We start from the raw sequence: 13,336 nt of genomic DNA on the forward strand, positions 1-13,336 counted from the left end.
TGTGCTGTGTTTCTGTTTTTGTTTTTTTTTTTTTAACTGGCTTTGTGAATTGCAGATGCAAGAGAAGCAGATTTTTTCTAAAACTCCTTTTCTTCTTAAAAGAAAAAAAAAAAAAGAAAAGAAAAGAAAAAAAAAAAGAAAAGAAAAAAAAACAGTAGGCTTTAGAAAAGAAGATGCTCTGTTTCCTTCACAGCAGTCTCTCGTAAGTTGAGACCAAGAGGAGTTCTGGGTTCTGCTCACAGTGGCTCCTTGTAATTCTCATAAGCCAGGACCCTGAAAGCGTTCTCCAGCTTTGGGCACTGAGCTGGAGGTGCAGCAAGGACCCCCTGCTCCTCAGCAGCACCCCTGCGGCTGTTCTTCAGTGCAGTCAGCTTGGGCTGTGTTCAGGTAACGAGGTGGGTGCTGAACAATTAAATTCCTCAGTAAACGAGGGCTTTCCCCTGTTTCAGATATTCCACATGCAGAACATAATGCCTACCTCAGAGAGCTGTTGCCATGTGTAACGTGTGATGCAAGGTCTCGAGAGAGACAGCGCTGTAGGTGATGTTGGCACACAGTGCTGTGCCTTCGTTTACAACTAAATATGGCCATATGTGAAACCTCTATTCTTAGCAATTTCTCCAGGCTTGCCCTGCCCTGCTGTTTACTAGCTTCTGTCCCAGTAGGACTAAGGACAGACGGAGCACATAGATCGCACTAAAGACAGACGTTGTTGTTCAGGGCAAAGCTGAAATACAGTGACTGAGGTGTTTTGGCTAAATGTTTTGGTGTTTCAGGTAGCTTGGTCTTGTGAAAGGACTGCAGGAGACTCTAGTCCAGCAGGATGCAAAAGCAGCATTGCTGGTTTCTTTACCACTTTGTGCGTGCCAAGGGTGAGGCTGAAAACTGGCACGCCACATGCTTTTACATCGTCAGCAGGAAGGCACTTAGTGCAGGTCCACGTTGTTTCATGGCTTCCTGAGCCCTTGATTTTGGGGGGCAGAGAGTAATCCTGATTGCCCTGAGGAAATCGAGTTACTGCAGTCGCTTTGGCTGCACAGATGTGTTTGCTGCAATTTCAGACGCAGCCTTATTCATGTCAGACTTGTGGTTAGCCAGTTTGGTTGTATCACATTTTTCAGTAATGGGGGAAAAATCAGCTTAATGAGAATTTATAAATTCAAATTTAACTAAATAACTGAAATACTGTTGAGTTTTGCATTCTTTGGTCAGCTCTTTATAGTAAGTGGTACAACCCTCTGGTTCATGCTTTGAGCTTTGAAGAAGGCCTGAATTATTTTTGACATCTTTGGTTCCTTCATTAAAGATTCTGAAAATGCCATAACCTAGTCATCTTAAAGCTGTAACACTTAGAGCAGCTCCGAACTGGTAGGGCCTGGTGAGCCCAACTTGACCATTCAGCTCAGGTGTGAAAGCTGTTGGGTATTGACGCGGTAGCAAATTCCAGCTTGTTAGAGGCAGAGAAATCTGGTTTCAAAATATATTTTACTAGCTTGTACTTCTTTAACATCTGAAGCATTTCTACTGTGAGCCAAATAATGGAAGAAGCTGAGCTATTAGACTCTAAGGACTAAAATTGACATGCATTTGTCAGATTCTTGCATGCTATTAGCTTTAACATTCTTCCAGCACTCGATTGTGATGAATCTTATACCTAATTATTTCTCTTTTGGAAGGCTAAATTGGTATTGTGTGACATGCATTGGCTTTTAATGACATTGACATCCATTTCCAAGCTATTAGCTACATAGAAATTAAATGGGCATTAACATTCTTAGCAAGCAGTGTCTTCCTTTCTCTCCCCCTACCTGTCTGTTTTTATGTACTGAGGTCCTGATTTTTCTCAGCCAACAAAAAAGCATTCTTGAAGAGCACACTAGCAAAATGCAGAGTGCTTTGTAATGTGTTACCTGAAAACAAATCTGATACTAAAAATGTACTTAGTTATCGTATTTGTAGGTTCTGGTAGAAGCTGTACATTTCTGTATGTTGGAAATTAAAAAAAAAAACTCAAAAGAACACGTCTAATTATTTGATGAAATTCAACTCTTCAAATTTGAGGTAAATTCTGAAAATTTTAGCACATGCTACTCTAGTTAAGTACCCACAGAAACAAAGGCAAGTCTTATTTGTATCCAGTTATTTTAAAATTTTAAATAACTAAAATGTTTTTTACTTTTTCCTGTAGAACCACCATTTGTTGTTTATGGTTATACCACAAAGTAAGCCAGTACACATAATCCTGCAATATAGATAGTTATTGAAAATGAAGAGGGCTCCATGGCTTTGAATGGCCCACTGAGATTAACTGGGCAAGGATCATTTCTGCCTTCTGCAGCTGAGCATCAAGAATTCCCATTTCAGGCAATTATTACTAATTGACTTTATTCAAGTGGCAAATTGTCTTCTGTAAATAAAAAAATAATAGAATCTTCAGTTTACAGGTTGATTTGATGCCAGCAGTGGCACAAAAATTACATATTCTTTGCTTGAAGAGATAAAAATAGAGTGCTTAAAAACATTCAGGCTCAGACAGGCTTTAAAAACCCAATTTGCAGCATTAAAGTAGCATGTTAAAGGCTAGTTTCCCCTCACATGGAAGCAAACTCATATTAATTCAGTGTGCAATTACATGTTCAAATAAAAACATCCAGTTTCCAGCTGAGATGTTCAGGATCTTGGGTTGCTCGAAGTACCGATCGCAGCCCCAGCCCCTGATGGCAGCCATCCCCTCTGAGGAGGGACGGGCAGTTCTGGCAGCCAGGAGCAAGGCTGCTGGAGGGACTGTACCGCTGGCTGAGGGCAGCCTGGTGGTGGGAAAGCACACGCTGAACAGGCTGGGGTAGGGTGAGCCCAGTGCACAGCTCAGGAGTGTCTTGCTCAGGCTGCTGCCTCCTCTTCTTTTCCCCAGGTGAGAGCTTGAGGCTGTGGTACCTTGCTGGCTGGGCCGTGCAGCTGAGCAGAGCACGCTGCTCCTGGGAGGTAGGAGAGAACACAGGAATGAGGCTTTTCAACCAGCATTGACTCGTCGTGTTGCTACACAATAAGAACCTATTGGAAATTCAGTGCTTGTGAAGCACCTGCTAGATTAGTCCTAGGACTAGGGGTTCAGTAAGAAAACGCTCTGGCCCCGCTGTCAGCATAGGGCAGGTAAGAAAGTCAGGTGCAAGAAAGCCACAGCCCTGTCTGTGTGTCAGCCTTTGAGCCTGCCACTGGGGCCAGGAAGAAAAATGCTGTGGTTTTACCATGTGCTGCACCTGTTCTAACATTTTAAAACAACTCTTCATTTTTGGATGAAAGTCTGAACTTAGAAGGGAAATGCAGACAGTTAGAGACCAAATTATCTTTAAGCCTGTCTTTATGCTAGAGGTAACATGCATTTCATTTTGTATCTTAAAAATACTGACAGACTACATCACTGTGTGAGAAAGGACCTTTCTGAAATACCCTTGGCTTCATTTCTGCTGCAGCTGTGGAATTGCCTTGTGTGTGTGGAAGCTGGTCTGCTGCTTGCACCCTGCATCCACTGATGGCAGCTAGGGACCCCAAATCCCAGATGCAATCCCATCTGCTCCAGCCAGAGCAGCCGGGGAGGGGAGGGAAGCTAGGACTCAGCAGGACTGGGCAAAGAAGCAAGGGTGTTCCTCAGACAAAAGCATCTTGGGTTTGTCAGCGGTTTTACACTCTAGGTCTAGTCAGAATGTAACAGTCAGTTCCGAAATGCAGAGTACCATACCTCTTCTTTTCTCATCTGGGACTCTAACAGAGTGTCTGAATTTATTCCTGAGTATCTTCTGTCTCACAGGCAGCAGATGTGGAGGTATGACTGGCTTCTCCATTCATCTCCATCAGGGGGTGATAGAGATAATCATCACTTTCACGTTGCCTCTCTGATCTGGCCTTGAGAAAGAAGCCTATGTTTCCCATGGTGCTAATCACAAGAAGCAGAGCCAAGACAGAGGTCAGGGAGATCCAGGTTCTTCTATCAGATAAAAGAAAAATCCACATAAGCAACATCTCCTGACCCACTCCCACGTGCTCCCTGTGTGCAAATGATTTCTCAAGGTTTGTACTCCCTTCTCTGTCATCTCAAGCTTACAGTTGTGCTCTCAGGCAGGTGAGAGCAGGCTCTGTGCAAGGCTCTGAAAGGCTGCTATGGCAGCCAGAGCTAATGGGTGGTTCTGGCTTTGCCCTCAGTTAGTGCATGACCAAAGTGCCTGCAGAGAGGCTGTAGCTTCAGTAATACTACCAAAGCTGAGCTCTGGTGGAGGATCTGTCCCTGCCCTTCTGCTGGGCACACAGTGTGTCAGTGGGAGAGGAAAGGTGGCTGGTTGTTTGTGTGAGCTGCTGGGCACTGGGCTCAGCTCACGAACTGTCACTGATGGTGGCTTCAGCTCAGCACTTGTCTTACAACGAGGTTTTGTTGCTTTGCCTCACATTACTGTGTGTGTGTGTGTATACTCGTGACCAGTATTACACACTTACTCTGACAGAGAGAATTTTTCTTTGTTCTTTTCCTTATTGTGGGAAGCCAAACACTGCCCAGCTGGAAAACAAAGAGGAAAGAAAGTTAGTGAGGGGTTAAAATTGCAGTGAACAAGGATAAGCTTAGCTAAGGTAATAGAAACGCAAGCCTGTTGACTAAGCAAACAGAACATGAGTTGGAAGAGCAACTTTGGCACATACTTAAAAAAATAATAATCCACTCCAGTGCACTCAGAGGTACCTTTGTTTAGCTGGTCCTGTACTTCCAAGTCGTAGGTGATGTTACAGCTGCCCGTCTCTCGGTCGCAGGGACAGGCATGTTCACAGGCACAGAGCTGCTGGCAGTTGGGCCCATACCAGCCCATGGGGCATGCTAGGAAAAGTATCACAAAGAAGCTGGTTGTTATCAGAGCTCTGTGTGTTCAGAACCCATCCAGCCTGTCACCCTGCAGCTCCCCCTAGCCCCCAGCTCAGTTGTGCCTGTTTCAGCTGCACGGGCTGGGTGCCAGGAACCAGGGACACACTCTCAGCTGTAAGAGAGGCTCAGCCCCTGCACATAGCAGATGAGGTATTCATAGTGCTTCTGGCACCACAGCAGGCTCCAGCATTGTTGCTTTCAATGCACTTTTCTCCCTGCCACCTTTGAGCTACGGGTCTGCTGTTTGGCTCATAAGCAAAGGTGGTGGGGGGCAGTGGCCAGTTCCTAAAGGGAAGGAGGTACCTCTGTGTGAGCACAGGCAGCCAGCAGGCTCTTCAGTTGTGCTGAATAGTCAGCTTCAAAGCCCCCACACTTCCTGCAGCCTGACAAAGCTGTTCTACCTCCCCACTCTGCGTTCTCCATCAGCTTGAAAGTGCTGAACTCAAAGTTAATGACTGTTATTTTGCTTACTTCTAGGAGGAGGTTTTTGTAAAACAGGGCTCAGGCTAGCTGAGTGTTCTTAGGCTGAGAACAAAGCCTCACTGAAGTAACTGCGCACACAAGTTTACACCCACGCTGCAATTAACTTGTCCTGGCAGCAGAGCAGGCTGTTCAGGCAGGAGCCCCCAGTACTTCAGAAAAATTGCAGTTACACAACTGAGCATGTTGCCAGCTCAGTTATCACCAGCACAAGCACAGCTGGAATTCCAAGGCCAGGAGCCAGCAGGGACCTTTAGAGCCTTTCACAGTCCCTGACTTGGATCACCCAAAGCGTGACCTGTGGGCAGGGCCTGGTGCAGCACCTCCAAGGGAAGGGCAGGCGCTATTTGTGCTATACACACAAAAAAGCAATGCAGCTTTTCTGGGCAGAGACTCAACAGTGATCTACAGTTGTCTAATGATGAAGAAAATGTCTCCTCTCTGTTCCTTTTCTTTTTAGTCAATTCAGGTAGGACAGACGAGCCCTTAAGAGCTGGCAGGTTGTGCTCCAGCTGTGAAGCTGAGGCCTAATGCTGTTCAGCAGAGTTCACACTTAAATTGCCTACATGAGGTGGCTCAAATACAACAAAAAAGGCCTCTCCCCAGCCCAGGCTGTTTTCCAGAGCAGCCCTTACCGTGCTCACAGCTGGTGCCGTAGTACCCAGCTGGGCAGGAGCAGGCTCCGTGCACGGGCTCACACGAGCCACCATTCTGGCACTGGCACTTCTGGGTGCAAGCATCCCCGTAGAAACCACTTGCACAAGCTGCAGGAGACAAGCAGAGATGGCATCAGACTTTGCAAGTGTTTGTGACAGTCTCACCCCATGTTACATCCCGGAGCATTCACTGGCCCAGGATGTTGATGGCTGCTCAGAAAAAAAAGTCTGTGCCTTGCCCAAGGAGCAGCACGTCTCACCCGGGGACCGTGACTCCAAGTGGCAGGAAAAGGGCAGTTTGCAAAGGGCTTCACACCAACCCCATCTGAAGAGTCTCAGGCTGCAGTTAAGCTCACACTGACAAAAAAGGAGAGCGTGCTGTAGCCTCACCCTTCACTACTCTCTCTTGGAAAGAGTATTAGGGACCTCCCCCCTACTGCAGGCAGCCAGCCCCCGAGGAAGCAGTTCAGGCTATCCTCCTGATGACTACAAAGAATTAGAATAGAGTAGAAATCAGTGTTACCTTCACTGCAGTTGCTGCCAACCCAGCCAGCATCACACAGGCATCCAGCTGTGCAAATACAAACAGAACAGACATTAACAACAACACAGAAATACTTAGAAATTGCAGGAACTCAAAATTAGGAGCCTCTGCTTCTTGGGGTGGCCTCTTAACATGAGATCGGGCTGCCTCTGCCAGGGAACCCACAGATGAGGTATCTTGAACTCACAAAGAGGTCAGGTACAAACCCCACCCATTACACCTGCCCCACACAGCAGTTCCCCGACACCTCCTGCTTGATTGGATTTTGAGATATGAACTCTGGGTCAGCTACTGGCAACACCTGCACCCAGTGGGCTCTGCCCAGTCATTTCACTGGTGCAAACTGGGCTGTGAGTTAAACCAGGGAAGTAGAAGAGAAATGGACTGAGCAGGTATAGAAGAGCAGAAGCTGAGGGCTGTGCGTTACAGCGGTTGCTGGTTTCAAGACCGGTTTACAGAAGAGTAGCAATTGCACTTGTAACAACTGAGATGCGGGGTAACTAAATGGGGGGGAAGGAACAACAAAGGGAGGGGGCAGAACTCAGCTGCATTATTTGTCATGCAGTGTAACACGCTGCCCTTTCCAACATCTCATTTACAAAGAAAACCAGGAGCACAAGCCCAGGGGGCAAAAAGGGAATCTGAGACAGAGTTTGAAGTGAAGCCCTATTACAGCTCTAGCTTCCAAATCTGAGTCCCAGCTTGGCAGTGCTGCTGTTCCCTAGAGGCAGTATGCTCTGACTGCCTCCAGCCCAGAGGGAAGGGGAAGAACAGCTTCGTGCACCACAAGGTACGGCCAGGGTGGAGGCTCGCAAAGCCAGGGCAGGGGGATTGGCACCTGCGGCACCAGAAGCCTGGGCACCCAGACACGGGCAGCCTCTGCTGGGAGGGAAGCAGCTGCTGCTGCTGGCAAATGGCATCAGCCCTTCAGCCCACGATGGGAAGGGACTCTGGATGTGGCACCTGTACTACAGCGAGCATGACTGCTCTGACCAGGTGAGCGATTCACCCCCGTCCCCCTGAGTGCTACCCCCTGAGTGCCACGGTGACTCACAGGCCGTGCAGGTGCCATGCAGGCTGCAGTTGGAAGGGCCGCAGTCCAACGTGTCACAGGCTGGGCCTCTCCAGAAGTCCCCAGCGCAGCGGCACTCCCCTTGCACGCAGTCCCCGTGACCGTTGCAGTCCGGGGGCTCGCAGGTGGGCTCGTGGATGCACACGATGGTCGAGATGCTCCGAGGGCAACGCCACATGTTGTCAAAGGAGCTGGGGACACAAGATGGATCCCATAAGGTGTGCAAGCATTTTGCTGCTCCCAGCCCTACATGAAACCGGCTGGTAACAACCACAGATTTTCATCCCAAGTCACACTGGCAAAAGAGAATGTCAGTAATGGAAAAATATAAAGCTAGATTTAGGTCAGCGTTTTACATCAGTGTTAATTCCTAATGGACAGGAGTAATTTCAAACACAGAATTACAAAAAAGCAACATGTAAGCAAAGCCTCTTTGTAAGTAGTCCTTGCTTTCCTAACTTTTGTGTTCAATATGCCTTTATCAGAACATTATCGCCTTTAAGTGAGGGACATCACTGCAGTAATAGCAAGACTTGGCTTTCAACTGCCAGACAGCAAACAGAATTTTCAATCACTTCATGTTTGTAGTCAGAAACAGCTAAAAACCTAAATCTAACATAAATTATTCTTTAGGTACCCTGACATGAGGCAGAGCAGGGTCTGCAGGTCAGCGTTTCTCTTCCATAGTAATAAGCTGTTGACAGATCTCTGCAAATTGGGGTGAACATGCAACTGCAAATTCCTCAGTCAAGAGCTGCTTTCAGACCCAGTTCCTACATGAGGCCGCTCCATCACCTCACACAGCTTTGCTGCACATCTGAAAACAGCTAAACTTTAATCCCAGATGACGAAGTGGAAAATTCAGGTAGTTACTAATTGCTTTAAACTTAAGAGTAACTCTCCCCGAAAACCTGCCACATGCCTTCACACTGTGAACTCCCAGCAGTGCTAGGACTGACTCCCCAGCAGAGCAGAGGGACAGGACCGAGCTCTGCACGCTAATGGGGGCTGCGCAGCTCCCCGTGCAGCCAGCACCTACCAGTGCTCTGACGGGTAGCTTGCGAGGGTCCCATTTAGGACTAGTGTTGCAGACCCTCCACCATCCAGGTTGATCGCATTGATGATTCCCTGCTGCTTCAGGAAGTCAGCCATTTCCCAGAGGTTGAGCCTGCAAAAGCAAACAGTTGTCACTGCTCGTTCACGCCCTCCAACCTGGCACTGCTGTGCCAGAAGCTCGGGCCCTCTCCTTGTCAGCTCTCCCATCCCACGTGTGCTGACTCGCTGCCTGAAGGTAGCACCCCGTGGCTCTGCCCTTCTAGCACCAAACCAGCAGGCAGTGCCTTCAATTGACCTCTTCAGTTCTGCAGCTCTCTGCCTTAGAACACGTCAGTGGCAGCTGCAGAGTCCCTCCAGCTCTAGTGACAGAATTTAGAGTGAATTTGCACCTCCCCTGAGAGCCCACCCCAGCCCTGGCCTTACCCTCTGGATTCTGTCTGTCCATCCACGTGAACCAAGACCAGCTGCCCTTGACTGTTATGTCCAACCGCAGTCCTGGCTGATATCACATTGATGAACTTCTCGAAGGTTCCTGTGCAGGAGAAGAAATAATTGATCCACCAGCTGGGTGACAGGACGGGCTGTTGAGACGCATCTGCCTGCAAAACAGCTCCCAGCAAGGGGCACAGCTAAACTGAAACACAGTGAGAACACAGCCCAGGTTCCTCTTGTTTATCCGAGCCATCTAGGAATAACATGCCTAGAAGCACTCTTGTCAGGTTTCTGCCTGGCACAGGGACAAAGGAAGGGGACACAGAAGCCCGTAGTATTCATGTCCTACAGGAGGCACCTGCTTTGAGTTTCTCCGGACAAGCATTAACACCAGACGTGCTACCACTTCTCACAGTCCTTAGCAAATTCTCTTCGATAGCACTGAACAGGCAAGCACAGCCCCGCCTTGCAGACTGCGGCACTCGTACTGCAGCTGCCACACACTCGGGTAAAGCAGCACAGAAAAGATGTTGCCCTCTTAAGCGAGCAGCAAATACTGCAACTAGACAACAGCTCCCAGAGCTCCCACCGCCTTCCAACAGCCTCATCAGGACAATCCATGCCCAGGCTGAAGCTTTACGGTATTTACCTGTGGTCTGAGTTTCATCACACTCAGCCTTCTGACTCTGACCGACGTACACTTCCCCGTCTCTCAGGAGCCAAACCACTCCACTCACAAGCTGAATAAAAGGGTTTGCTTGGTCCAGAACATCTTCCTCGGACAGGTAACTAGGAAAGAGAGAGCAGGAGGAGTTACCCCCAGTCACGGCAGCGTTAGGTAAAAGCTGCTGCTGCTGCCAGAGGGCTCCGGAGGCAGGGAGAAGGGGAAGAGGTGGCTGAGTGGCTGTTGGCTGCCTCCAACACAAGCAGCCAAGCAGTGCAGAGCGTCCCTTCGGCAGCCCTCTAGTGCTACACGGCCCCTGTGGGTGACCTGACTGCCCCAGGCCGCTGTGCACAACGCGGCTCCTGCCACCAACGTGGCCAGCGGACCCGCGGCAGGATAAAAAGGGCAGAAAGCAGCTGGCAGAACATGAGGGCAGAGCCATTGGCAAGTGCTCAGGGGTCTGTGGGAGCACCCCTAACAGCTCAGGCACCGTGTGTCACCGGGATGCTTCCCAAGGGACAGGCTTCTCTCAGAAATCAGGGTGCTGAGCCACAGCTGGTTCATCAAAATCTGATGCTGGCTGGTGTTTGCAACCCACAGGACAGCTGCAAAGGCTGGAGCTGAGCAGCTGTACTCTCATTGTAAGCTCTGACAGCTTTTGATGTAAAACTAATTGCTGCCCATGTTCCAGACGTGTCCTGTGGGAGCTGGATGCTTAGCTTTTGGTGTTTTAGTGTGTGATTGTAGCCGAATAAAGCATCCCATTTTGTAAAAAAGTGAAACTGAAAATACCTGAATAGAAAACAGGCAGAAATAAATCCCTTTAAGGACAGGAAGTAAATCCAAAATGAACACAGCTGATCAAACTGCACACCACCACGAGCATAGCCAGCTGTCGGCTTGTAAAGCCTGCGGTTGCCCAACCCCAGTCTAAGTGGTGGAGGGAACGTCTCTGCTAGGCTGGGGGTTACAGCGTGCCCAGCGCTGTCCTGCTGACCACGGCACGGTGTGAGAGCTGTGGACTACTTCCCACGGCCCTGACAGTCCAAATTACTGCCAGAAGCTCCCCGAGAGCAGCACGCCTGGGCAGACGCAGGGACACCACAGGGCGCAGCTCCTGCACCAACCAGCCCCGGCACAGCGGGCGCCTGGATTCGCTCTGAGCTGCGGAGGCAGCACACAATGCTGCAGCCTCAGGCTGTGGGGACACCGCGTGCCTCTCCCTGTCCCGGCGTGGACTGGTTGAGAAGCTGTGCTGCCAGGACAAAGAGCTACAGGAGGAGGGCAGCACGCTGCACAGCAGCTGGGGTGATGAGAGATGGACAGACAACAACCTGCAGGAACTGAAGCCTCGATGCCACTAGGAGCACCCAGAATCTGCTCACCGGGCTGGCAAACCCTGCGCTGATGAAGGCTGGAAGACAGCAGTGGCACCAGGAGGGAGGGAGCTCTTGCTGCTCCCACAGCTCTGCACCAATGGAGCAGGGTCAGCGCCCTACAGCAAGAAAGGGGCTGCGAGCTCTGCGAAACCAAGCCTAAGTGGTAGCACAGCTGCTACTGGCAGCAGGAACGTGGCTTTTACAACAACAGGACCCTCTCTGAGCACTGACAGGCAGAGATGGCACCCAGCTGACCAAGTGAGGCAACAGCAGTTTTTGTAAAGAGGCTGGCCAGCCCGGTGAGGAGAGCCTTACACCAGGAATGATGCAGCAAGAAGATGATAGCCCAGTCGAGCAAGGAAGAGAGAGATCAGCTTGGCAATGGCTGCAGGCTGACATGGACAAAAGACCTTATAACAAAAAAAATTAAAAAGCCTGAAGGGGATCTAAACCATATGCACACAAAGAAGGAAGTGCCGAGAGGACTCATAGGAGAAGTTTTCACCCCTTTCCTGGGGAATCAGAACGGGTGCCTATGTGAAACTGCTAAATGCACAAAATAGGGAACTGGAGGCCAGTGCAGCTGCAGGGCTAGAGCTTCGTTGGGATCACAGAGACTGTGGGATAGCACGACTGGAATGCTGGATAGCAGCTCCTCAGGATAAGACTGAACCCAGGGAAGGCAGCAGAAGTGGGGCACAGCAACCCTTCACAGGAGAGAGCAGCAGGAACGCCCGGAGCTCTGCCTAGGCACCGAGCACAAGCTAGCAGAGACCTTAGGGTGAGACCTTACAGGTCGGGATTAGAGCACCAGCAGTGTGACAAGGGGATGTCATGGGGGGTGCCTGCCTCATCCTGCCCGATTGGGAAATGGAGGATGAGGCCTTCTTCAGACAACTGGGAGAAGCTTCGTGTTCACAGGCCCTGGCGCTCATAAGGGGCTTTAACTACCCCGGTACCTCAGGAAGGGCAACGCAGCGGCACACGGGCACTGCAGGAGATGTCAGGATTTCCACTGAACAGTAAGACACGTTTTTCCTGTGAAGAGCAGCCACACACAGGATGAGGAGAGGAAGCCAACGGGGTCCGTGGGAGCTCAGTGGGTTGCAGGCAGGACATCCCTAACCTCATGGAGCACAGCCCCGTAAGGATCTCCCATTCTGTGATAACCACGAGAGGCCACAGAGGCAGTGCCTGGGCAGCGTTCCCACCCCGCAGCCAGCCCCGTCCTCACCCGAACACCATGGTGCCGTCCTTGCGGATGCCGAACTGGGCGTTCTGCAGGCCGTGGGCATTCCTCACCAGCCTGCCGTCGCTCACCACGTTCCCCAGGCACTCGCCCGTCTCCATGTCGAAGTAGCCGCCGTTCTGGGCCACCAGGCACCCGCCCAGCCTCGCCGTCTCCTCCACGGGGGCTCTGCGACGAGCCCGGCAGCCGCCCTCTCCGCCGGGCTCCAGCACCGAGACGGTCCTGCGGGGGTTCCTGACGAAGGTGAAGTGCCCGTAGACCACCCGGCGGTCGTCGCCCTCCGAGGGCACGTAGGAGACGAAGGGCCTGGTGGTGGCCACGGGGAGCTGGCTGCTGCTGTCCGCGGGCCATGCCTCGTGCGTGGCGTTGCCGTGCCGCAGGGGCTGGCAGTCCCGGACCGCGCGGTGCGGGTGGCGGGGGCCGTGCCGCCCCGCCGGGTACGGCTGCAGCAGGCGGGGGCCGGGGGCAGCCCTGCAACGACAGCGCCCGGGCGTTACGGCTCGGCTCGGCTCGGCTCGGCTCGCAGCGCGGGCTCCGCCGCTTTCCGTCCCCTCCCCTCCATCCCCGCTCCTCCCGGTCCCGGAGCGCGGCGGGGCCGCCACTCACCCGTGGCCGAGCGCCGCCTGCAGCCAGCCCAGCGCCGCCAGCGCCGCCGCCGCCAGCGCCCGGCCCAGCGCCCGCCGCCGCCCGCGGTCCCCGCCCGCAGCCCCGGCCCCAGCCCCGGCCCCGGCCCCGGCCGCCATCTTCGGGGGGCGCCCGGCGGCAGCGCGGCCCCTGGCGGCGCGGAGGGCCCGGGGACGGCGCTGCCGCGGGAGGGGCAACGGCGAGAGGGGAGGAAACGGCCTCGGGGTGCACCGGGGTGGGGGATTAAGGGAAGATCCGTCACTGGGAGGGGTGCGAG

The 13,336-nt window shown here is 51.8% G+C and overlaps 1 protein-coding gene across 1 annotated transcript; it reads right to left on the reverse strand.

Moving 5' to 3' along the window:
* Positions 1-15: 15 nt before the first annotated feature.
* Positions 16-13,178, reverse strand: NAGPA (N-acetylglucosamine-1-phosphodiester alpha-N-acetylglucosaminidase; the record flags this gene model as incomplete). The annotated part of the gene is made up of 12 exons (XM_084296145.1): positions 16-2,975; positions 3,737-3,982; positions 4,486-4,546; positions 4,727-4,858; positions 6,019-6,147; positions 6,563-6,610; positions 7,638-7,846; positions 8,695-8,823; positions 9,135-9,243; positions 9,793-9,932; positions 12,421-12,906; positions 13,042-13,178. The coding sequence occupies 11 exons, from the start codon at positions 13,176-13,178 to the stop codon at positions 3,778-3,780; spliced, it is 1,785 nt and encodes a 594-aa protein (XP_084152271.1). The 3' UTR covers positions 16-2,975; positions 3,737-3,777.
* Positions 13,179-13,336: the final 158 nt, after the last annotated feature.

The sequence above is a fragment of the Netta rufina genome (assembly GCF_964035555.1).
Source record: "Netta rufina genome assembly, chromosome: 15".
NCBI lineage: Eukaryota > Metazoa > Chordata > Aves > Anseriformes > Anatidae > Netta > Netta rufina.